Here is a 24898-nt window from a genome sequence, read left to right on the forward strand (position 1 = left end):
GTCCTTTACCTTTTACTCTTTAGATGCAATTAAGTCTTTCTAACGGGGGGGGGGGCAAAAGTAGACCTGGCATTCGCTTTTCACTTAATTATTTTTTCAATGCAAATAGCAGATCAGCGGGAGGCATATTGTAGCGATGGGGCTGGGGAGAGGGTTAACCCTTTCCCTTCTATACATGGACCCAAGGAAAACCCCACCCCTAATTCCGGTATTTGCTTTGGGGGAGGACCCCGCCCCCAATTCACTGTACACTTACCAGTTGGAGTCAGGTCTGCTGAAATCCCTTAGCTTAGACCACTCTTCCTCAAACTTGGATCCCCAGCTGTGGTTGGACTATAAGTCCCATCATCCCTAGGTAGCAGGACCAGTGGTCAGAGATGTTGGGATCTGTAGTCCAACAATAGCAGGGGACCCAAGTTTGAGAAACACTGCATTGGATTGACTTCCCTGAATCAATATGTCTAGCATTGCACCATTGCATGCCTCTTTTCAATTGACAGAAGAAGAATTCACAGACAGGACACGGTTTGATCACTTGAAGTTCATCCTCAGATGTTCGTCAAACATGTGGACATACCTCTGAGTTAATTCAGGGACGCGTCCACATGACATGTGTTGTTTAATACAGTGGTGCCCCGCAAGACGAATGCCTCGCAAGACGGAAAACTCGCTAGACGAAAGAGTTTTCCGTTTTGGAGGTGCTTCGCAAAACGAATTTCCTATGGGCTTGCTTCGCAAGATGACAATGTCTTGCGAGTTTTTTCAGCTCCCCCCCCTTTTTCTAAGCCGCTAAACCGCTTATCAGCTGATCCGATCAGCAGATAAGCTGCTAAAAGCCTCTAATAGCGCTAATAGCGCTAATAGCGCTAATCCGTTAATCCGTCAATGGGCTTGCTTCACAAGACGAAAAAACCGCTAGACGAAGAGAATCACAGAACGGATTCTTTTCGTCTTGCGAGGCACCACTGTATGTTGATGCAGAAACAGTTGCACGTCCTCTTGATCCTCCGAGATCCATGAAGAGGTCCAGGATCAAAAGTATTTTGGGTGTAAAATCACAGAGGCATGGGTGTGGTTAGGACATGTGTGCCCATTTTTGACCAGGTGGCTGCCAGGGCATGTCTGAATATAAAAAACTATGGTTCATTCTAGCCCTCCAACCTTTCCCCCCAGAGATGGGTGTTGCAAAGAGCGGCAACAGCAGAACTCTGGCCCACGTTGATAACATGGATGAGACGCCATGCTATAATTCCAATGGGTTAGGGTTACGCCTCATCAGCATAGACCCAGTTAAATGGATGGACATGACTAAGACCTTTCAACTAAAACTAAAAGTGCGGGGTCCCACGCACACTGTGTATTCGAAGCACACCAGTTCTCCCACGGAATCATGGGAACGGTAGTTTGCCTCGCACAGGGCTACAATTCCCAGGATTCTTTGCAAGGGGGAACGATGTGCTTCAAGTGCATGGTGCGTACACAGCCTAGGTGGACCATTTGTTGGGCTTGGGCAGCATGTGCAACATATATTCAAAGCACACATACCTTCCCAAGAATCCTGGGAACTGTAGTTTGTTCAGGGTTCTTGGAATTGTAGCTCTGTGTGTGATAAACTAGTATCCAGGCTGCTTCTTTTTTGGGGGGGCAGGGGGATATGCTTTAAATGTGCTTTAAATGTATGGTGTGTAGTCTGATGCGACCCAATCATTGTTTGATAACGGGAGCAGTTTCATGATCAGTTTTCCCAGAGCCATGCCTCTTTTAATTCGGCCAGCAGTTTCTCAGTGGGAGTCAAACTGGGATGTGAGGCTGCTTTGTAAGGTAGATCCTTACAAACAGGGGGGGGGACAAGGGCACAGAATGCCTTCACAATTCTTCGCCACGTACCTCGACCATGTTCTAATATTGTGCCTTGCATTGCTTCTAGGAGCACCTTCTGTGCAATCATTGCTCAGCTGACTGAGGAAACCCAGCCCCTTTTTGAAACCACTCTCAAGTCGTACGCCGTCTCCGAGGATGCAGATGCCAAGTTCACCTGCATCGTGACAGGTACGTTAGCACAGTTAGCACAGGTGCAGGGAATCAGGTCAAGTGCAATTGTTGTTGTTTAATTAAATTTGCATACCACCCTTCAGCCGTAGACCCCAGAGTGGTCCACGACATAGAATGACAATATAAAAACCACAAAATACATAGTAAAAATATTAACAAGATCAAACGAATAATATCCGTTCCCATAACACATCTAAAAGGGCATCAGATGTCAATCAGCCAAAGGCCTGGTTGTAGAGGAACGTTTTCACCTGGAGCCTAAAGGTGTACAATGAAGGTGCCAGGTGAGTCTCCCTGGGGAGAGCATTCCACAAATGGTGAGCCTCAGAGGATGATCTCAGGGTCTGGATAGGTTCATATGGAGGGAGACAGTCCTTGCTGCATGGCAGTCCTGAGCCCTTTAAGGTTTTATAGGTCAAGACCAGTACTTTGAACTGGGCCTGGAAACCTATTGGCATACCCTCCAGTTGGGTCAGGATTGGCATTATTTGCTCAAACCTTCTTGCCCAGGGGAACAACCTGGCTGCCAAATTCAGCACTCTTTTTCTCTCTCTTTCTCAGGATCCAGCTAGACATGATGGTGGCAGACGTGTTCGTGTGTCTGCCGCGTTTGCGCATGATGTCAGATCTAAAATTAGCACTGAATAAAAAAGAACATTTGCAGCATAAAAAGTTACAAGGGTTTAGCAGGAAATTACGGGGCATGCACCAATTGGAAACAACGTGGTACGACCACCCCAAAACTTTTGTAATCACAAACAGTATTGTTTGTATTGTTCTATGTGAAGAAACACTTCACATAGATCTGCCTTGGTACCATCATGAGCCGAAATCATCCTGAAGCATGATAAAAATAATGTCTGGAAGCTCTCCCAGTTCAGCCCTGAGAGTTTTTTGTCCGTTACCAGGATCTGTACTCTTACAGGTCTTGTGGTACTATCCAGTTCCAGTCAGTTTCCTAGCTCTGGGTGCAAGAACACCTCACAGCCAGTTCTCTCAATCTCAAATGTTTGCTTCTGTCTCCCAAACACTGTGGCGGAATCTCTTAGAGGCGCTTCAGTTTTCTCTTGAGAGACCAAGATAAATGGTTGCAGGCTGGAGCCCTTCTTCTGATAACAGGCCGGATCTGTGCGCTTGTGACAGTTTCTTTCATGGCTTGGAATAATGCGCAAGGGTGTTTTTGGTTTTATAATCCCCTTCCAAGTGGCTGAATTCCCAAACCTGGTAGTTGGAGAAGAGAGTTGATGCCTCCTGCTACTTGCATTTGAACCACACTTTTTTGCTACTTAGACATCCTGCAACAAGCACAGCACCATTCTTTCCCTCCAGCCATTTTTTCCTCTTAGGGCACTTCCAGATGAGCTGTTTATTGGGCATAAATCCTGATTGGTTTGCAGGGAGATTGACTTGGCTATTTAATGAGCATTCCTTCCGATCAACCTGAATTTGCCAGGTTGTGACTGTGTCTCAGCCAAAAATAGGGATTGTAAGGAAGGGTAGTCTTTGAGAGGAACCTCTCTAGTTTCAAAAAACAATGCCAAACCCTTTTAAAATCACACTTTTGCAAATGGTATAAATTTCCCCCAAATAGTGAAATAGATTTGCACAGCTTACTCCGCACCCAGATTTCCTTAACACCTAGTTGCATTTTATTTGGGCCAGTCTATAATTTGATTTTACTGCACACCAGCTGTGGACTTGGATGCTCCTGGTGTACCCTTTGCACCCAGGGTGATCTCATCTTCGCCTCTCTCCCCTTGGCCTCCTGGTGGGCTTCAAATGCCCTTTCTGCTCCAAGATTCTCTCTCTCTCTCTCTGTTGCTTTCATTCCTTGACCAATGGCTGCTGTCTCGATCTCTCTGCTGTCCTCAAAGCAAAGTAAAAATAGCACCTCCCCATGCATGTCTGGCTTTCCCCATATATTCAGACAATTTACAGTATCCCCACCCCTTCCGTTTTTAAAAAAGCATTTCCTTCCTTTTGGGTAGGCTGGGGGCTTGGCTAGCATGCCTGGTCACTGCTCCTAAGAGTTCAGTGACAGCCTGTATCTTCCTTTGAAATGACAGGAATAAATTATCTCTGCTCAGCAAGAGGGAGGTTAGGCAAGGGCGAAATTGTATCTGCCATGACTATCATCTTTTGTGTAAGATCCTTGAGCTTTCAGGGACTTCAAAGGGCAACTAGTCCACCTGTGTCGAGGCAGATCTGCTGCTACAGCATCTCTAATAAGTAGTAACTTATTAGTTCAGCCTCTGCATTAAAACCACAGACAAAGGAGAGTGAAGCGCTTTCCTCCACACAGCCAAAGAGCGGTGGGAAGACAGGCAAGCCAGCTGAAGTTTATGCAGACAAATACAAAATTGACAGGTGAATAATCCACTCATCCCCAACCTTGTGACCTCCAGATGTTGTTGGGATCTGACTCATTGTCCCTGACCATTGGCCAGGCTGGCTGGGGCTGATGGGAACTAGAGTCCCACAACTTATGGAGTGCACCAGGTTGGGCAAGGCTGGTATAATATTTCTCCTTTCTCAAACAGTAGAGCATGACATGCTTAATTTCAGGGTCGTGGGTTCAAGCCCCATGTTGTTGTTTTGTTTTGGTGGTTCTTCTTCTTCTTCTTCTTCTTCTTCTTCTCCTTCTTCTTCTTCTTCTTCTTCTCATACCCCACCCATCTGGCTGGGTTTCCCCATCCACTCTGGGCCACTTACCGCACATATAAAAACATAGTTGAGCAAAACGATTTCTTACAGTTCTATTACCCTTCCTCCCAATTGCCTTGTTTTCCATTTTAGGGCTGGGTGTGCATCATTTAGCAGCATACAAATGCCTTCAATAAATTTAAAAATGGTACCCAATGTATGTTGGTGGGTTCAGGAACACTTGGCATGTTGTGGGATTACAGAGAATTGCCATCATCTTTCTGCAGTCACTGTCATAGGAGAGGCTTCCCAAGGGATATGAAATTGCTGATTCTCATTTCACTCTGTGTACCTTCCAAGGAATCGTGGTCAGGGATGATGGGAATTGTAGTCCCAAACATCTGGAGGGCCGGAGTTTGCCTATGCCTGCTTTTAAGCTTGCATTCAGCCGCTTGTGGCTGTGTGAATGGGACCAAACAGTTGACACACCTCAAACTCACCTGGAGTCATATTCCTCAGCCCAGAGTTAGGATGGAGAGAGATTCAATTGTTTGCATTTAAAGGCAAACCTCCCCAATTTGCACTTTCTGAAACAGCACAGGAACTGAAACACAGCCATCTTCTATAATTTGTACTTCTCCACATTTTTCGCAGTGCAGTTCTCCAGTGGAGTAATATGTACAAAATGGTTTATATTAGGGTAAAATGTGCAAAAGAAGCAGCAGCATAAATTTATTATTTGTGAAAGGGGTGTATTAGGACTGGGCATATCTGGCTTTCAACATCACAATATATCACCAGCTAAATATTTTTATATACTGATATATCACAACGTCTGAAATAAGGATGGAGTTTCATGGTTTTCCCCACATTGTGATCTTTGCACAGCGCGCGTGCACACACACACCGATTTGCAATATATTGCCAGGTCAAAAATTATGAAACCGATATAAAAATATGGATTTCAAACCTGTTTTGGACAATATCTTGATATATCGCCCAGCCCTGGAGTGTATTAGAGGAAATTGCTTTGCAATGTATGTATAACAGACAAAATTGCACACACAAATGTGTGTATTTTAGCACACATTTGCAGTAAAATGTTGATGAATTTTCTCAAGTCCTTTTAATGCATGGCTTAGACTTTTGATTTTTATAATCATCATGTTTTTCATTTGTTGTGAGGGCTGTTCATGGTGAGATAGAAATTTGTAAATAAATATAAGTGGAGAATTGTCTCCCTCACTGGGCTCTAAGCCTATGTCTGCAAGTAAACATGGACCCAGACCCCCTGAAACTGAATATGTATTCAGGAGGGTGGGGGATTTGAGGGGGGAATTAGCCATCTAGGAAAGAGTTAAGTGGCCTCCTGCTCCTCTCTTGACAGTTTTTTTTGCTTTTTGCTGCAAATCACACCTCCCTAGCCTCAATTTGCAAAGAAGAAGCAGAAAATTAAATTCCAGTCCAACTCCCCCACCATAATTTATTTTCGTGAAGTGTGATAAACTTCTCGAGTGAGATGAGATTGCATGTCATTTGCAGGTTTTGTCCTGTATGAAAAAGGGCACTTTCCTCTATGCAAGGAACCTGGCTTTTTCTCCTCCAGATGTTGTTGGACTGGCACTCCTGAGATTAATTAATTTTGAGTTTATTAAATTAACACCCCAACCTTCCTCACAGAAGAGCCTGGGGCAGGCTGACCATCACTGACCACTGGCTGTGCTGATGGGAGTTGGAGTCGAGCGATCTCTGGAGGACCTCACCTTGGCTATCCTGCTTGGATTGTGTGGGTTACTGGGCTGAGAGGGTGTGTGTGTGGGTACTCTTGTGGCCACGGAGTCTTCAAGCTGGATGTCCTCTGTTCTCCAAGCAGAAATGGCTAGCATGTTTCCAGGCTCTTTCCTGCAGCTGTGGTGTCTAACAATTTACCGTATTTTTCGCTCTATAAGATGCACCAGACCACAAGACGCACCTAGTTTTTGGAGGAGGAAAACAAGAAAAATATATATTCTGAATCTCAGAAGGCCAGAACAGCAAGAGGGATCTCTGTGCAATGAAAGCAGCAATCGCTCTTGCTGTTCTGGCTTCTGGGATAGCTGCGCAGCCTGCATTCGCTCCATAAGACGCACAGACATTTCCCCTTACTTTTTAGGAGGGAAAAAGTGAGTCTTATAGAGCAAAAAATACGGTACTTTAAAAGCAGCTGTTTTGCTTCCTGCCTGGAAAAGGCCATAGATTCTCAGTCGAAACAAAATAAAAAAATTCCTTCCAGTAGCATCTTAGAGACCAGCTAATAATAATAATACAGTGGTACCTCGGGTTAAGTAATTAATTCATTCCGGAGGTCCATTCTTAACCTGAAACTGTTCTTAACCTGAAGCACCACTTTAGCTAATGGGACCTGCCGCTGCACTGCCACTGCACGATTTCTGTTCACAGAAAAGATCACAACATACCTGAATAAAAAGAATAACCCAATACCACCCCCCCGAAAAGAGCCACATTTTAAAAGGGTATAGGATGTCAAACAGATCAACCAAAGGCCTGGTTAAAAAGGAATGTTTTTGCCTGGCACCTAAAGGTCTGTAATGAAGGCGCCAGGCAAACCTCCCTGGGGAGATAAAAAAAATTCCTTCCAGTAGCACCTTAAAGACCAACTAAGTTAGTTCTTGGTATGAGCTTTCGTGTGCATGCACACTTCTTCAGATACCATCTGAAGTATCTGAAGGGTATCTGAAGAAGTGTGCATGCACACGAAAGCTCATACCAAGAACTAACTTAGTTGGTCTTTAAGGTGCTACTGGAAGGAATTTTTTTTATTTTGACTGTGGCAGACCAACACGGCTACCTATCTATAACTGTTCCCTGGGGAGAGCATTCCACAGACGGGGAGCCACTACAGAGAAGGCCCTTTCTTGTGTTGCCACCCTCTGGACCAGGGGTCAGCAAACTTTCACAGCAGGAGGCCAGTCCACTGTCCCACAGACCTTTTGGGGGGGGGCAGACTATATTTTTTTTTTTGGGGGGGGGCAATGAACGAATTCCTATGCCCCACAAATAACCCAGAGATGCATTTTAAATAAAAGGACACATTCTATTCATGTAAAAACACGCTGGTTCCTGGACCATCTGCGGGCCAGATTGAGAAGGCAAGTGGGCCAGATACGGCCCCTGGGCCTTAGTTTGCCTACCCATGCTCTGGACCTCTCGAGGAGAAGGCACACAAAGAAGAGCCTCAGAAGATGATCTCAGGGTCTGGGTAGGTTCATATGGAGAGAGGCTCCATATTGCGGTCCTGAGCAGTTTAAGGCTCAGGGGGGAGATGAGTTTTTCAGGTTTATTGGCTTCTCTAGATGGTTGGTTTATTCAGAGTGCAACAATAGTACTTGTGGGTAGATTTCTACTGGACTGTCTGCACTGATGGGAAACAAAGCGATATGTCTGCCCCAAAGCTTTTGCAGGCACAAACAGTGTTGAAAGTGGGGTCACGTATAACACCCCTCCCAGCACCATCGTGAGCACAAATAATCATGCATGCACAAGGACCTGTGGAGGGGGGGCCTTTGGCTGTGTACACACCACAGATTCAAAACATGTCCCCAAGAGTTCTGGGAGCTGTAGTTTACCTTTCACAGAGCTGCAATTCTCAGCGCCCTTCGCAACTTACAGTTCCCAGGATTCCTGGGCAGGAGAGGACTTTAAATGTTCTTTAAATGCATGGTGTGTGCATGTTGTGTACAGTGGGAATCCCTCCATGGCATATGCAAAGTGTGCGCATGGTTTCTCCCTTCCCCCCACGCCAAACCTGGCAGCCTCATCTGTGCATGATATCCTCAGTTATAGAGAATGCCCCCAGCAGCAGCACCTGTGACTACTGGCGATGTGTCTGAGAGATGTAATCAGAGTCCCTGGAGGCAAATGGTCTAACCAAGTTCTTGGGCAGGTCTTCAACATGCTGGCGGGGGGGGGGGAGAGAGAGAGCGAGGCAGCTCCTATTACGGCTCTCTCTGACCACGTCACTCCTGTGATTCTTGGCCAGAAGAACTGCTGGAGGGGCAGGGATGGCAAACCGGCCGGCCCTTCAATTCACTTTGGCCTCTTTGCTGCATTCTGTGGCCACCGCATCCATGTGGACCAGTCGGAGATCTTGGTAGGGGCAAGGCAAGCCCCTCTGAAAGGATGGTTTTAATGGGCAATTTGACGTGGAAATGGACCTGTTGCTACCCCAGTTAGAGTAGTTGGCAAATATCTCTTTCTCATTTATTTGGAGAAGGGTAGAACATCGGCTTGGTGGGCAGAAGGTCCCAGATGATTGATTGATTGATTGATTGATTGACGATTTTCAATTTTATACATTTCAACCATTTTATAATCATTTTAACATTTCAAAATTTGACTTCCTCCCCCCTCTTTCTGTGGTTCCTTAAATTTATTTTTAGTTGCTAAATACCCAAATTAACTTAATTCACTCATTTATTCATCCACTTTAAATACATGCTTTTATAAAACTGCAGGTTATTACAATAATCCTGCCGATGTTCTTATCTGTTTACAATTTATTTGCAAATCTTCCATAAACCATTTTTATTCTTTTATAATAAGTTTGTCATCTTGATTTCTTATTTTTCCGGTAAGTTTCTCCATTTCTGCATATTCCATAAGTTTTTGGTATCCATTCTTCTTTTGCTGGGACTTCTTCTGCTTTCTATTTTTGGGCAAGTAACATTCTTGCTGCTCTAGCCGCATAATAAATTTCTATACCATTTGGATAGTTCTCTCCCTATAACTCCCCAAAGGAAAGAAGGGTTCAGATTTAACCCCTGGCACCTCCAGGAAAGCTTGGCGAAGGATTTTGGTCTGAAGCCTCGAAAGGAGGGGATTAAAGTTAGGAAAAGAGCTGCTATTGCATCTTTTAAAAGCCATTTCTGCGACAGAACTGCTTCCTGGCTAGTTGCACTCTTTGCCTAGGACTCATTGCAGTGCAGAGATGGCTCCAAATCTGGTTAGAGAGCCCTGCTCTCTCTGTGGGGCTCTCTTGCGCAGTCCTCTCTGTGTGAGGGGACTTCAGCCCCCCAGGCAGCCTTGCCATGGCCTCTCTGCAAGGCGGTGTGTGCCTGTGAGCTGAGATAACTTTTTGAACTTCGCCCAAGTGCCGAGACCTAAGCAGGGGAAGGGAGAGGATGGAATGAGAGACACTGGAGGTCACCTTGGTTGTGGCAAATTGGAAGGACAGTTGCGAGAGAAAGAGGCTGGTTTTGGAAACTGGGAGGAGAGAGGCAGGCACCTCCGGAGAGGAAAAACAGGCAAGGTTTAGATCATCCCCTGTTTGCAGATGTGTGCACTTGTTTTTATCCTGCCCTGCCTATGCAGGTTGGGGTGGGTGGGTGGGTGTCCTCGTTTTATCCTCGCAACAATCCTGCAAGGTAGACCAAGCTGAGAAGCAATGGTGGCTCAAGATCACCCAGTGTGGTTTATGGCTGAAGGGAGACTTGAACTTGCATCTTTCCAGTCCATGTCCCAATAACTGCATAACCAGATGTGGAAGAGGACAGGGGCATGTGTCCCCTTCTGTAGAGATGAGGGATGAGCTGTAGAGATGAGGGAATTTCAGCAGGTAAATCTACACCCCTGAAATCCCTTTGCACTGTTTACCAGCTCCACCTGGTACGTAGGCTGAGACCCTATCTGCCTGCGGACTGTCTCGCCAGAGTGGTGCATGCTCTGGTTATCTCCTGCTTGGACTACTGCAATGCACTCTACGTGGGGCTACCTGTGAAGGTGACTCGGAAACTACAACTAATCCAGAATGCGGCAGCTAGACTGGTGACTGGGGGCGGCCGCCGAGACCACATAACACCGGTCTTGAAAGACCTACATTGGCTCCCAGTACGTTTCCGAGCACAATTCAAAGTGTTGGTGCTGACCTTTAAAGCCCTAAACGGCCTCGGCCCAGTATGCCTGAAGGAGCATCGTTCTGCCCGGACGCTGAGGTCCAGTGCCGAGGGCCTTCTGGCGGTTCCCTCATTGCGGGAAGCAAAGCTACAGGGAACCAGGCAGAGGGCCTTCTCGGTAGTGGCGCCCGCCCTGTGGAACGCCCTCCCAGCAGATGTCAAAGCGATAAACAACTACCTGACATTCAGAAGACATCTTAAGGCAGCCCTGTTCAGGGAAGTTTTTAACGTGTGATATTTTACTGTATTTTTGGTTTTTATGAAAGCCGCCCAGAGTGGCTGGGGAGGCCCAGCCAGATGGGCGGGGTATAAATAATAAATTATTATTATTATTATTATTATTATTATTATTATTATTATTATTATTATTATTAAAAGGGCGCAGGAGCCTTGTTTTCCTTGGCATTTGGCCTCTCTATCTCCTGTGAAAACTGGCTCTGGCGGAGGAGCCTTTGTTCGCTCTTTGGTTGCCTCCGAATCCTGTCCTGCAAATCCAGGCTCTGGGATTCTGTGGTTAAGAAAAAGCCTATGGGAAATAAATAATGGCAGGCGGATACATCTGTGTATTTGCATAGTGTGTGTAGGTCCTCAGAACCGCATTCCTGTTTACAAAGCTGACCTCTTATATTCCCAAAGCGCCCCTGCTTGGAGCAAGAGGCGACCAGAGGCTCTGGTCATCTTATTTTTCCACAGTCCCTAAGTCAGAGTTTAGAGCCAGTGAGTGACCTTGGAGATCCTTAGTCTGCTAGATTACCACCTTAAGGTCCTCTGGACAAGTCACTGCAGAACTGTTCCTATAGCCATTCAATATCTTGTAAGTTTGACTCCTATTTCAGCGGGGTGGTGTGTGTGTGTGTGTGTGTGTGTGTTCGTGTTCTGGCAGGAGCTTAATCCTCCCTCTTGTGGACCAGAGATAACCAGGGAAGCACAGCGGAAAACCAAGCTGCTCCCTGGATGCTTTCCCCCCACAGTGCAAACAGTGTGTAAATCAATAGGAATGGGTTTAGGAAACGAGTCTTATGTTAATGCCTCGGGTTTAAAGCTGTAATTATCACTGTGCAAACATCCCTGAAGCTTAGAGGGCATGCTGAATGCGCTTTGCAAGAATATGATCCAAGCTTATGCACGGTTCCCAGAATGGGCACTATTCAAGAGCCACTTAAGGATGAAACTGTCTGGGATTGAGCTGCTTTCCTTGGGTATATTCACGCAGCCTGAGCTTTTCTTGAATCCAGAGGCAGGAGAAGGCAGCAGTTGCCTGCAGATTGCTTGCTGGAGAAACGCTGCCTTTTGAGAATTAGCTATGGCCAAGCTCCCCTCTTTGCTCACTTTGGCTCGGCTCAGGATAAGCCGAACTCTTTCCTCAAACATCACAAAATAGCTCAAATGATTTCTGAGGCAAGCCAAACTGATTTCCGAAGCCAACATTCACTTGCTCGGTCCCTTAAATTGCTGTAGTCCTTGGGGAAACAACATTTTCCAGGGATTATTTGCTGTATTTCCCTCCCTCCTGTTTGTTAGGAGGCTAGGATTTGCCCGGGGGGGAGGGGGAGGTGGGCAAATATGGCTGGCTGGCAAGATGAGGTTTTTTGTATTTTTTTTGTGGGGTGGGGGCTCCGTGGGGAATCAGAATTCAGGAGAGTGATGCTCGTTGCGCATTTGAGACAAGCATCATCGGCTCCCGAGTCTTATGCTTACAAGTTGGGAAATATGAGCCTTGACTCCTCTGAGTCAAAGGCATATCTAGCATTGTGTACCACACACTGATCCCAAATGTCCTCTCAGTTCCCCCGGGGACATTTAGGCTGTAAGGACCATTGGCCATGCTGGGTTCTGATGGGTATTGGAATCCCAAAACTGCCTAGAATCTGTGGTGGATGGTGCACATTGGGACTAGTGAGACAGAAGATAGAGGGCCTGGCAGTAGCTGGAGCCCAGAGCCAAGGATAAACAAAGCCAATCTGTTCTGGTTTTGCCCCTAGTTAGTTCCATGCTGAGAACACAAAGGGTAAGGTCTTCTAGTAGTTGTGTGTCCCAGGAATTTAGGTGAGGGCCAGCCATGGATGAGTTGAAGAGGGTTGAGTCAGTGGGTGGTGGTGAGCAGTGAGTTGGCCCATCTAGTGCCTGCGCAGGAAGAAGCTGGCAGGCAATGCCATCCCCTAGACTGGATGCAAATATGGAGGCAGACCTGTGAGGGCAGGCTGAGGTTGGTGGGGCACTGCCCCATTTGCCCTCATGCATCAGCCTCCACTGTCCGGAAGGTCACAGGTTCTCCAACCCCTGCTCCATGAGGGGCTACGGGTGCAAAAGCTACACTGCAGGAGCCGTCTCTCTGTGCCCTCTCTACCTGTCGGTGCAGGGAGGACTGGACCCAGAAGAAGCTAATTTGTAAGGCAAGCTGGCAACTTTAACTCTCCTTGGAGGGGTAAGCAACTTTAGAGACGAGCGATTCCTTCCCCTCCCCTCTGGCCCATCTTAGTTCCGTATGCCCATAGCTGATCCTAGCAAGAATATAGCCTCTTTGGCTCAGAAGCAGCCAGTCACACATGTTATCATGATGTCATTGTACTAAAAAGGCAGATGGCATCTGTCATCCAATGGCATTTGGAGGGCACAAGCAAGCTGTGATGCAACCGCTGTTGCTTCTGTCCAATGGAAACTTTGGGTTCAGTTTACAGACTGTGATGCTTGGTTCTCCATGGAGCTTCTGGTCCACTGCTAAGTGTCTGTTTTTTAACCTTAGGTTTCCACCCCCCCCCAAAGCAGGCTCACTTCCTAGAACAGCGGGGATGTTCTCATCGCCCATTTATGTCAGATGTGACAAGAAAAGATCACCTGATCTGCACTACACTCTTCCCAAGTCATGCTTACGAACGGTTGTTTGTTCCGACGGGTGAAAACCTGTCATATGGTGAAAAACTTCCCATATGATTTAGCAGCAAAGGGGTTTCCTCTTCACTTTAACATGCAATTAATTTAAGCACAGGTTGACTTTGGCAGGCCATGCTGGAATCCCGATGAATCAAGTTTCAGAGGGTAGTTTGTTTTTTTGATACGTCTAGATCGCAACTTGCCATGTCCCAATTTAACCTGCTTTTGGGAGATAGTTTAGCATGTGGTTCAGTTGCAAACTGGACATTTGATGCAACGTTTGTAAGTCTGGGTCAACCTACCCTCGTTTTGCATCTGTACGGTCAGTAATATTATTTCCTTGTTTTACCTTCCTTTATATCCTTCCCCTTCCTCTGTTGTCTCCCCCAAATTTCTGGATTTTGGGCCTCATCTGCATGATGCATGCAAAGCAATATTGTGCCACTTTAAACAGTCATGGCTTCCCCCAAAGCATTATGGGAACTGTAGTTTGCTAAGGATACTGAGAGTTATGAGACCCCTATTTCCAGAGAGCTACAGCTTCCAGAGATCCATGGGAAAAGCTATTGATTATTAAACCCCTCTGAGAATTGTAACTTTGGGGGTGGGGGAGGACAGGCACCATTATATTTTTATTATTGTTGCTGTTTGTTTATTTAGCTTATTAGTTGCACAGTTTTACAGAATAAATCGATGGGACTTACAACAATAAATAAATCATTCGTTAAAACCAGCATAAAATAAAACATAAAAGTTTATTAAACTGGCATATTTTTAAAAAGGCAGGATTAAAATACCCACTCACTGAAAAAGACTACAGATAATTAAAAGCCAAAGGTTTTGTGGAAAAGAAAAGTTTTAGTCTGGTGCCTAAAGATCAGTAATGCAAGCCTCTCTAGGGGGAGCATTCCACAAGTGGGGAGACACCGCAGAAAATACACATTTTTATGTTGCTACCCTCTGCAACTCCCATGGAGGAGGCACATGATGCAAGACTTTGGACAGTAGTCGTGGGGTCCAGGTCAGTTCATATGGGAAAAGTGGTCCTTGAGGTATTAGGGTCCTGAGCCACAGTACCTTTCTGAGCACAATTCATAGTGGTGGTGTTGACCTTTAAAGCCCTAAACGGCCTCGGCCCAGTATACCTGAAGGAGCGTCTCCACCCCCATCGTTCTGCCCGGACACTGGGGTCCAGTGGCGAGGTCCTTCTGGCAGTTCCCTTTCTGCCAGAAGCCAAGTTACAGGGAACCAGGCAGAGGGCCCTCTCGGTAGTGGTGCCCAACCTGTGGAACGCCCTCCCACCAGATGTCAAAGAGATAAAAAAACCACCTGATGTTTAGAAGACATCTGAAGGAAGCCCTGTTTAGGGAAGTTTTTAATGTTTGATGTTTTATTGTGGTTTTAATATTCTGTTGGGAGCTGCCCAGATGGGCGGGGTACAAATAAATTATTATTGTTGTTGTTGTTGTTGTTGTTGTTGTTACATAAGACTTCAAAGGTCAAAACCAACACTTGGAATTGGGCCCAGAAACTAATTGGCAGCCAGTTCTTGGCCAGGATCAGTGTTAACGTGCTCAGACCTTCTTGCCCCATTGAGCATCCTGGTTGCCAAATTCTGGGCCAGTTGCAGTTCTTGAACCACCTTCAAAGGCAGCCCACATATAACAAAGTGCAGTAATTTAACCTAAAGTTTACTAGAGTGTCAGCCATAGAAATTAGGTTATCCCTGTCCAGATTGGGGCACAGCTGGAGCATCACCCAATTTTATGGGTTCCTCCGGGGCCACTTAAGCCTCAAGCAACAGTGGGCAGATACCAGACTTTTCCTTTAGTCGTACTCAGTTGCAGCCCTTTTTGCTGCTTCTTTGCCTCAGCCTCTCTTTGCCCCAGCCCTATAAACACTGGACCATGTTCCTAAATTTCTGCATCTCAGATCAATCTCTCTCTTGCAACCAGGACAGCCACGCAGAACAGAGCAGTTTCTGGTATCAACCTGTATGTTGCAGAATGTGGGGCTTTCCCGCATGCACCTTGGAATGATGTTCATCTCGGGGTTATGCGCTCCTTGACTCCCGTGCCCCAATTCCTGCTAATGTGTCATGTCCTAATCAGGTTACCCGCAACCGGAAGTGACCTGGTACAAAGATGATGAAGAGATGGACAGATACTGTGGCTTGCCAAAGTACGAGATCTTTCGTCATGGGAACCGACACACGCTGCAGTTGTACAAGTAAGGAAAGTGTGTGCATTTGTGTGTGTGTGTGTGTGTGTGTGTGTTGGGGATACCTGTTAGCTAGCTGTGGCTGGTCTGAATGTTGAGGATCATTGGCCTTGTGAAATATACAACCTGTTCAGGCCTCTATCACTTCCTAGACTCAAGGCCAAAGGGGCTCTTGCATCCTATGCATGAGGAGATAAAAATTCCCAGATCCATGGAACTGCCATTATTCTTATTCTTATTTGAATTTATATACTGCCCTATACCTGGGGGTCTCAGGGCAGTTCACAGAATAAAAGCCATGCTTCAGAGGTCCAGTCACTCCTTTTGATGATGATGATGATGATGATGATGATGATTTTCACTTTTATACATTTCAGTAATTTCACAATCATTTTAACATTTCATAACTCAACTTCCTTCCCCCTCTTTCTGTGGTTCCTTAAATTTATTTTTAATACTTTCTGCATACCCAAATTAATTTGCTCACTTATTCTTCTACTTTAAATATCTCCTCTTATAAAACTGCAGGTTACCACAAGAATCCTGCCAATGTTCTTATCTGTTTAAAGTTTATTTGTAAATATTCCATAAACCATTTCCATTCTTTCATGAAAAAAAGTTTGTTATTGTCAGGGAACTGACATCAGAGGCACGGGAGAAGGAGAGGGTCTCTGATTCTGCAGGAGAAGGTCCCAGCGCTAGAGGGAGACTCAGCCGGGAAGAAGGGGAAGAGAATGAGTGTAACACCAGGAGAACGGCGGGATCCAGGAGAACGACGGGACAGGGAGGTGCAAGGGCTCCCGGACTCTTCGTTGGAAGTTAGTGAGGAGAGCCCAAGCACCCCGCTGCCCACGCCCACCCTGCGCAGGAGACTCCCGTGCAGTGAGAGGCGGAGACGATTGGGCGTCAAACAGCTCTTATGTTGGCAGCGCTTTAAGAAACGCCCACAGACAGATTCTATGAGTGACTAAGGGCAGCCACGCTGAGATGGGCTGTGCAGTCCGGAGGGTTTAACCAGCCAATCTAATGCTCAAACGGAACAGGATTACGCACGAGTAACTCCCAACCACTACAGTTATCTTGATTTCTTATTTTTCTGTTCGGTTTTGCACACTCCCTTTTCTTTTTCACAGAAGACATAAGAACCTAAGTTGAGCCTGGCGGATCAGCCCACCTAGTCCATCATCCTGTTCTCACCGTGGCCAGCTAGATGCCTGTGTGTGGGGAACCTGCAAGGAGGATTTGACCGCAAGGGCCCTCTCCCCTCCTGTGGTTTCCAGCAACTGGTATTCAGAAGCACAGCTGCTTCTAGCTATGGAGACAGAGCCTAGCCATCAATAGCCCTCTCCTCCCTATTTCTCAGCCAGGTTTGGTTGGTGGCCCAGAGGAGCAAACCAGATACAGTGGTACCTCGGGTTACAGACGCTTCGGGTTACATACGCTTCAAACCCAGAAATAGTACCTCCGCTAACCCAGAAATAGTACCTCAGGTTAATGATAATAATTAATAATAATAATTTATTATTTATACCCCACCCATCTGGCTGGGTTTCCCCAGCCACTATGGGCAGCTTCCAACAGAATATTAAAGTACAATAACCTATTAAACATTAAAAGCTTCCCTAAACAAGGCTGCCTTCAGATGTCTTCTAAAAGTCTGCTAGTTGTTTTTCTCTTTGACATCTGGTGGGAGGGCGTTCCACAGGGCGGGTGCCACTACCAAGAAGGCCCTCTGCCTGGTTCCCTGTAACTTGGGTTAAGAACTTTGCTTCAGGATGAGAACAGAAATTGTGCAGTGGCGGCAGTGGGAGGCCCCATTAGCTAAAGTGGTACCCCAGGTTAAGAACAGTTTCAGGTTAAGAACGGACCTCCAGAATGAATTAAGTTCTTAACCTGAGGTACCACTGTAATGGCCATGTGCCTGTCCCATTCACATATCAGTAGGAGCAGGGAACCTTGTGTGAAAAAAGTGCGCTGTCGCAGAGCGTTGTGCTTTCCACAGCGCTCCACCAGATACCTCTGGGAAGCTCGCAAACAGGGGGTGAAGTGTCAGACCGCCCAGCCTTGCTCCCCAGAAAATGGTATTGAGTGGCAGGCTCCCCCTTTCCAAGCCCTTCATTGAAGATATGGTGGCTAGTGGCCATTGGCAGACGTCCCCTGCGTGATTTTGCCTTCTCTCCTTTTGAAGACATCTGAGCCCAGGGATAGGGAACATATGGCCTTCCAGATATTGCTGGATTCCAACTCCCAGCCGCCCCAGCCAGCACGACCAGTGGTCAGCGACGGGTGGGAGTTGCAGCTCAGCGACCTTTGGAGGGCCACAGGTTCTCCCCCCCCCCGATCTGAGCTGTCAGCTGTCACCATCTCTTATTGCAGCCAATTCTATAAATTCACGGCCTGCCCTGTGAAGAAGTGCCCGCTTTTGTCTCTGCCGAATCTTCTGCCGGTCAGTTTCCTCGGATGACTCTGAGTTCTATTCTAGTGTTTTAGAGGACAATTATATAAGCTTCTGTCATGTCTCCCCCATCACCCTTAAGGCACCTTTTCTCTAAACTAAAATCACCCTCCAGTTTTTGTGATGGTCACCACCTTGGGTGGCTTAGAAGAGGGTGAGGTAATCTCCTGGAGGATTAAGCTGCCCATGTATCCTAGACAGGATGGCGAAGTTCTCCCTCCACAATCAGAGGCAGCAGGGTGCCTCTGAATATCAGCCACTGGGAACCATCAGTGCAGAGAGTGCTGTTGCATTCCTCCTTCTGAGATTCAAATATATAAAAGGATGTCACCTAGAGGAGGGAGAAAGGTTGTTTTCTGCTGCTCCAGAGAAGCGGACACGGAGCAATGGATCCAAACTACAAGAAAGAAGATTCCACCTAAACATTAGGAAGAACTTCCTGACAGTAAGAGCTGTTTGACAGTGGAATTTGCTGCCAAGGAGTGTGGTGGAGTCTCCTACTTTGGAGGTCTTTAAGCAGAGGCTTGACAACCATATGTCAGGAGTGCTCTGATGGTGTTTCCTGCTTGGCAGGGGGTTGGACTCGATGGCCCTTGTGGTCTCTTCCAACTCTATGATTCTATGATTCTATGATTCCCGTGGGCTCCTGGTTGGCCATTGTGAGCAAAGGATGCTTGCCTAGATGGGTCTTTGGACTGATCCAGGAGAGCCACTCCTATGTTTCTATGCTGCAGCCTTTCCCTCTATGGGAGAAACCCCTGATTATTAGGGTTGCTCCTTTCTGCCCCCCTTTTGGTTCTACAGTGCTCTTTTTGAGATGAGATGGGCGTTTGATCGGTGAAGCCTTCCCATATGTACCTTCAGCATTCTGTTTGCACTGTTTTAAAAACTTATTTTAAGGTTGTTGTTTTTTTAAAAATGATGTATGTAAAGGGAATTGGGGGTTGCTTGTGCGTAGAGGGTGCGGATGCTTTAGGCAACGTTCCCTGGCTAAACCTTTCCCTGGCTGGACAGCCTTCACTCCGTGGCTGTGTCAGTCACTGGCAGAATCCGTCAGTGGGCATTTCCTAAACTTCTTCCAACATAAAAACTCCTTGACACCAAGTCTCCGCCTAGACTCCCTGCACGGAAGTCTTCTGCGCAGAGTGGGCGTGGCCAGTGGAGGTCCTGGACTCTCCCCGCTGGTCTCTGTGGAAGAGTCCTGGAGCCCTCTCTCCAAAGTCCCTCCCTGCTCCCCTTCCTCCCAGGTGTCACACTGATTTCCTTCCCCAAGGGAAGTGTTCTCTCTCCCTCTGCTGGTCCCTTCCCCCGCATCGTCGGGGAGCCTTACCTCCACTCTTGGCTCTGATGGCAGTTCCCTGACACATGTATTTGTAAACCACCTTGAGATGCACGTAGCAAGTGATTCATAAATTAAATAAAAATAAGAATATTACTTCAGCCACTTTTCTCTTTTCCCAGCTCACTTCCTTTGCTTTTTGATGGTTCAGATTGCTTTACCTGTGTCTCCCAAGTGTTCTGATTTGTTTTGTAATACTTCTTTTATGTCAATGGCCCTGGGGGTTTCCTGTTGAAGAATGCTGTAAAGGTATAGGGACCCCTGACCATTAGGTCCAGTCGTCACCAACTCTGGGGTTGCGGCGCTCATCTCACTTTATTGGCCGAGGGAGCCGGTGTACAGCTTCCAGGTCATGTGGCCAGCATGACTAAGCCGCTTCTGGTGAACCAGAGCAGCGCACGGAAATGCCGTTTACCTTCCCGCCAGAGCGGTACCTATTTATCTACTTGGACTTGATGTGCTTTTGAACTGCGAGGTTGGCAGGAACAGGGACCGAGCAACAGAAGCTCACCCTGTCATGGTGATTCAAACCGCCGACCTTCTGATCAGCAAGTCCTAGGCTCTGTGGTTTAACCCATAGCGCCACCAGCGTCCCTTCGAAGGATGCTGTAGAAATGCTTATACAGTGGTGCCCCGCAAGACGAATGCCTCGCAAGACGGAAAACTCGCTAGACGAAAGAGTTTTCCGTTTTGGAGGTGCTTCGCAAAACGAATTTCCTATGGGCTTGCTTCGCAAGACGACAATGTCTTGCGAGTTCCTGCTGGGTTTTTTTCCCTTCCCCCCTTTTTCTAAGCCGATAAGCCGCTTATCAACTGATCCGATCAGCAGATAAGCCGCTAATAGCACTAATAGCGCTAATCCGCTAATCCTTCAATGGGCTTGCTTCGCAAGACGAAAAAAACGCTAGACGAAGAGAATCACAGAACGGATTCTTTTCGTCTTGCGAGGCACCAGTGTAATGAATTATACCTTTTCCTCATTAAGGATGGTCCCTTGCACAAAAACTATATCCTCCCCCGCCCCCCGTAATACTAAAGCGTCTGTTTTCTGTTGCTAGGATGATAAAATTGAAAAGTTGGAAGAGACACCTCACCCCCAAGGGTCATCACGTCCAACCCCTTTGCGATGCAGGAATCTTATTTATAGCATTAATGACAGATTAATCTCTGCTTTAAAAACTCAAAGGAAGGAGGGTCCACAACCTCCCAAAGGAGACCGTTCCACTGTCAAACAGCTCATACTGTCAGGAAGTTCTTTCTGATGTTTAGTCGGGATCTCCTTTCTTGTAACTTGGAAAATGTGGGCACACATGTTTGCACACTGAAGCGGTCCTGTCATTTGAGATGATGTTAGTGAAGGTGTGGGAGCCAGCACTGTGAGTGTCATGTGCGGCAAACTCCATACTGCCAGTTGCATAGTGCTCCTGATTTCCCTATGATGGTACTTCCCCACCCAGACTCAATACTTTGGACGGCAGTGTTAAATGGGACTGTTGATGTAAGGCTCAAGCAAAGTTGGTATAAAATGATTTTTGGATGGCGTTTGACACCAGGTTGTCTCAACCGTATATATAAAAAGGCCAGCAGTCTGTGTTAGAGATGCAAGATGTTGAATGTTGGCATTTCACATATTGTTATGAGTTTGGGTGAGGGGGTCGGCTGCATGCCTGAGCTCCTTCTAGCTCCTAGATCCAGCATGGATTCAATTCCTGGAATAGCTAGAGTAGTTTCCTGGTGAGCTAACAGCCCTCTAAATAGTAGTATTAGTAGCGGTGGTGATGATGATGATGATGATAATAATAATAATAATAATATAATTTATTCATACCCCACCCATCTTGCTGGGTGAAATATACTTGGAGTCAAGAGTGGATTTCATTCTCTTTATTCAGCTCGTAGTAGTGAGGAATGCAAGTTCCCCCAATTATCTGCTTTATATACATTATTTACACAATGGGTGTCACATGATTGGCTAATTCTGGGATTCTCCTGTAGGCCAATAAGGTTGTGGCTACACTTCCACCTGGAGTTGGATTGGGTGGCTCCTGTGGACCAATCAGACTACTGCATTCTGGATCCTATTGTTCTAGGACCAATCAGATTGCTGCAATTTGGATCCTATTCAACTCAGTGCATAACATTGGGTTTCCCCAGCCACTCTTGGCAGTTTTCAACAAAATATTAAAAATACAATAAAACATCTGACATTAAAAACTTCCCGATACAGAGGCCATTAAGTGGTAATAGGCTGCCCAAATACATCACAGGGGGAAACAGCTTGCAAAAATGCATGTATTAGTCAAAACCGTATTTTAAAAAATGTATATTCTAGGAGAGCTTTCCATTAAAATGCTGGTGAAATATCACGAGGAATAAAAAAAATCCTGCAAAAATGTGGAGAACTGGATTTTGAGATTAAAAAACCGAGAGACGGAGAGAACAAAAATGGAGAGATTTGCCCACCCCTGTCTACTACAGATCTATGTGTGGTCATTCTCCTAAACTGGGCTGACTGAGAAGGAAATGTCTCTTGGCTCCTTCAGTATTGGTTTAATCCCTACATCCACACTCAGGATCCAGGGTGCATGCTCATTGCTGTCCAAGAATGTGCAAAGAGGACAGCCTGTACGAAGGAGGGGTTTCAGGGCTTATCCACAGCCCAGCTGCAGTTTATTAGCTTTCCTGAGGTAATCTAGCAAGTGCCCATTCAAATGCATTAGCGCATCAGTTCAATATGTGACATGTGTGGTGCTGTTTTCCATTTTTAAAGGAGTAAGACACTAAGCATCTCTCCCACTCCTCCTCAAATTGAAAAGTAAATCTGTTTATGTAATTCTGACAACAGTAACTAGCATAGCATTTATGTAATTCTGACTATAGTAAGTAGCGTAGCAGCCAAGACTACAATCATAGAATCATAGAATCATAGAATCATAGAATCATAGAGTTGGAAGAGACCACAAGGGCCATCGAGTCCAACCCCCTGCCAAGCAGGAAACACCATCAGAGCACTCCTGACATATGGTTGTCAAGCCTCTGCTTAAAGACCTCCAAAGTAGGAGACTCCACCACACTCCTTGGCAGCAAATTCCACTGTCGAACAGCTCTTACTGTCAGGAAGTTCTTCCTAATGTTTAGGTGGAATCTTCTTTCTTGTAGTTTGGATCCATTGCTCCGTGTCCGCTTCTCTGGAGCATCAGAAAACCTTTCTCCCTCCTCTATGTGACATCCTTTTATATATTTGAACATGGCTATCATATCACCCCTTAACCTCCTCTTCTCCAGGCTAAACTTGCCCAGCTCCCTTAGCCGTTCCTCATAAGGCATCGTTTCCAGGCCTTTGACCATTTTGGTTGCCCTCCTCTGGACACGTTCCAGTTTGTCAGTGTCCTTCTTGAATTGTGGTGCCCAGAACTGGACACAGTACTCCAGGTGAGGTCTGACCAGAGCAGAATACAGTGGCACTATTACTTCCCTTGATCTAGATGCTATACTCCTATTGATGAAGCCCAGAATTGCATTGGCTTTTTTAGCTGCCGCGTCACACTGTTGGCTCATGTCAAGTTTGTGGTCAACCAAGACTCCTAGATCCTTTTCACATGTACTGCTCTCAAGCCAGGTGTCACCCATCTTGTATTTGTGCCTCTCAATCCTGTGCCTACTTACCTGGAAGCACATTCCATTACACTTGCCTTGTTTATTAACAGATGCTTATGGAATTGCACTATAAGTTAGGATGGGGAGAAATTTGATTATGTTCAAATTTTAAGGAGAAACTGCCCGATTTACACTTTGGAGGCAGTATGCTTCTGAATGCCAGTTGCTGGAAACTGCAGAATGGTAGAACCATAAAATTGCAAAGTTGGAAGGGATCCTGAGGGTCATCTAGTCCAACCCCCTGCAATGCTGGAAACTCAGGTAAAGCATCCATGACAGGTGGCAATCCAAACTGCTTAAAAACCTCCAACGATGGAGAGTCCACCACCTTCCAAGGAAGTCCATTCCTCTGCCAAACAGTTCTTACCGTCAGCAATGTCTAGGCAACACGATGACCATGTACATATGCAATAGACAATCTTTTATAGAATTCCTTCAAACCGTAACAAGTCCAAAATGAAATCTTTGGTCTCAAAGTCTCTGAAAATCTTTAAATGAAGCGAGGTACCAGACTTGGTCTAATGAAAGACAAGCTGTGAAGTCCAACACTGAACAGTGATTCCGGATATTGACTACTGTTTTGTATTATTACATGAGCACTGTTCCACAGCATTTGATATTTTCATTCACATACATTCATTTGAAATCAGATGGGTTTATGAAGCAATTCTATATCCTCCCACCACACTGACAAAGAATTCTATGAAATAGTAGTCAATATCCGGAATCACTGTTCAGTTTTGGACATCATATTTGCTGAATACACAAAGCTTCACAGCTTGTCTTTCATCGGACAAAGTCTGGTACCTCGCTTTATTTAAAGATTTTGAGACTAAAGATTTCATTTTGGACTTGTTATGGTTTGAAGGAATTCTATAAAAGATTGTCTATTGCGTATGTACATGGTCATCGTGTTGCCTAGACATTGCTGACGTTCTGTTTGAAACACAGGGGGTTGTTTGGTTACTTATAACAGTTCTTACCATCAGAAAGTTCTTCCAGATGCTTCGTCAGAATCTCTTTTCTTGTAATTCGAAGCCATCAGTTCGGGTCCTTCCCTCTGGAGCAGGAGAAAACAGGTTTGTGCCATCTTCCACGTGACAAGCCCTTGAGATATTTGAAGGGGCAAATGCCCTTGTGCTTGAGTCCTAGACTAGATGAACACCCCAAACCTGATTCTCCAGGCTTCTCTTATGTTCTTATGAAACCTTATGGGAACCAAAATGAAGCTACCCTCAAAATTTGCAGTTCCTCGAATTTTGTGGGGAAAGTGTGCATGGAACATGCATTAATTTCATTATATTTGGGGGAATTGCTAGCAACGTGTGTTTTTTTAGTCAAAGTAAAAACAAAAATGCATTCATAGGAGGAGAATTAGCACAGAAATGCCAACAAATGTTCATGAGCATTGTTTGAAAATAATAATTCACAACTGTGGAGAGCATTGTTTGAAAATAATAATTCACAACTTTTTCTCTATCTGCAGTTTGGCAGGGAGGAAATAATATTGGCTTACCTTACTGGGTACTTGTTTTTGTTTTGTTTTTGTTTTACAAAGTATAAATAAATGAATAAATAAAGAAGGAAAAAATGTGCAGCCCACCCCCAAGACCCTTCCATTGTAACTATCCAACCTCCCAAAATTTCAACACCTCTTGCGATGGTTTGACCCCTTTCCATTTTAACAATACAAATTCTTCAAACAGCTTC

At 45.8% G+C, this 24898-nt stretch overlaps 1 protein-coding gene across 2 annotated transcripts in view; it reads left to right on the plus strand.

Moving 5' to 3' along the window:
* Positions 1–24898, plus strand: part of ALPK3 (alpha kinase 3) — a 74877-nt gene that overhangs the window by 14957 nt on the left and 35022 nt on the right. For both annotated transcript variants that reach the window (XM_082198253.1, XM_082198254.1), the window contains 2 exons: positions 1928–2049; positions 15629–15746. In XM_082198253.1, coding sequence (XP_082054379.1) covers positions 1928–2049; positions 15629–15746 — 240 coding nt within the window. The remainder of the gene's footprint in view (positions 1–1927; positions 2050–15628; positions 15747–24898) is intronic.

The sequence above is a fragment of the Podarcis vaucheri genome, assembly GCF_965113315.1.
Source record: "Podarcis vaucheri genome assembly, chromosome: 14".
In the NCBI taxonomy this organism is placed as follows: domain Eukaryota; kingdom Metazoa; phylum Chordata; class Lepidosauria; order Squamata; family Lacertidae; genus Podarcis; species Podarcis vaucheri.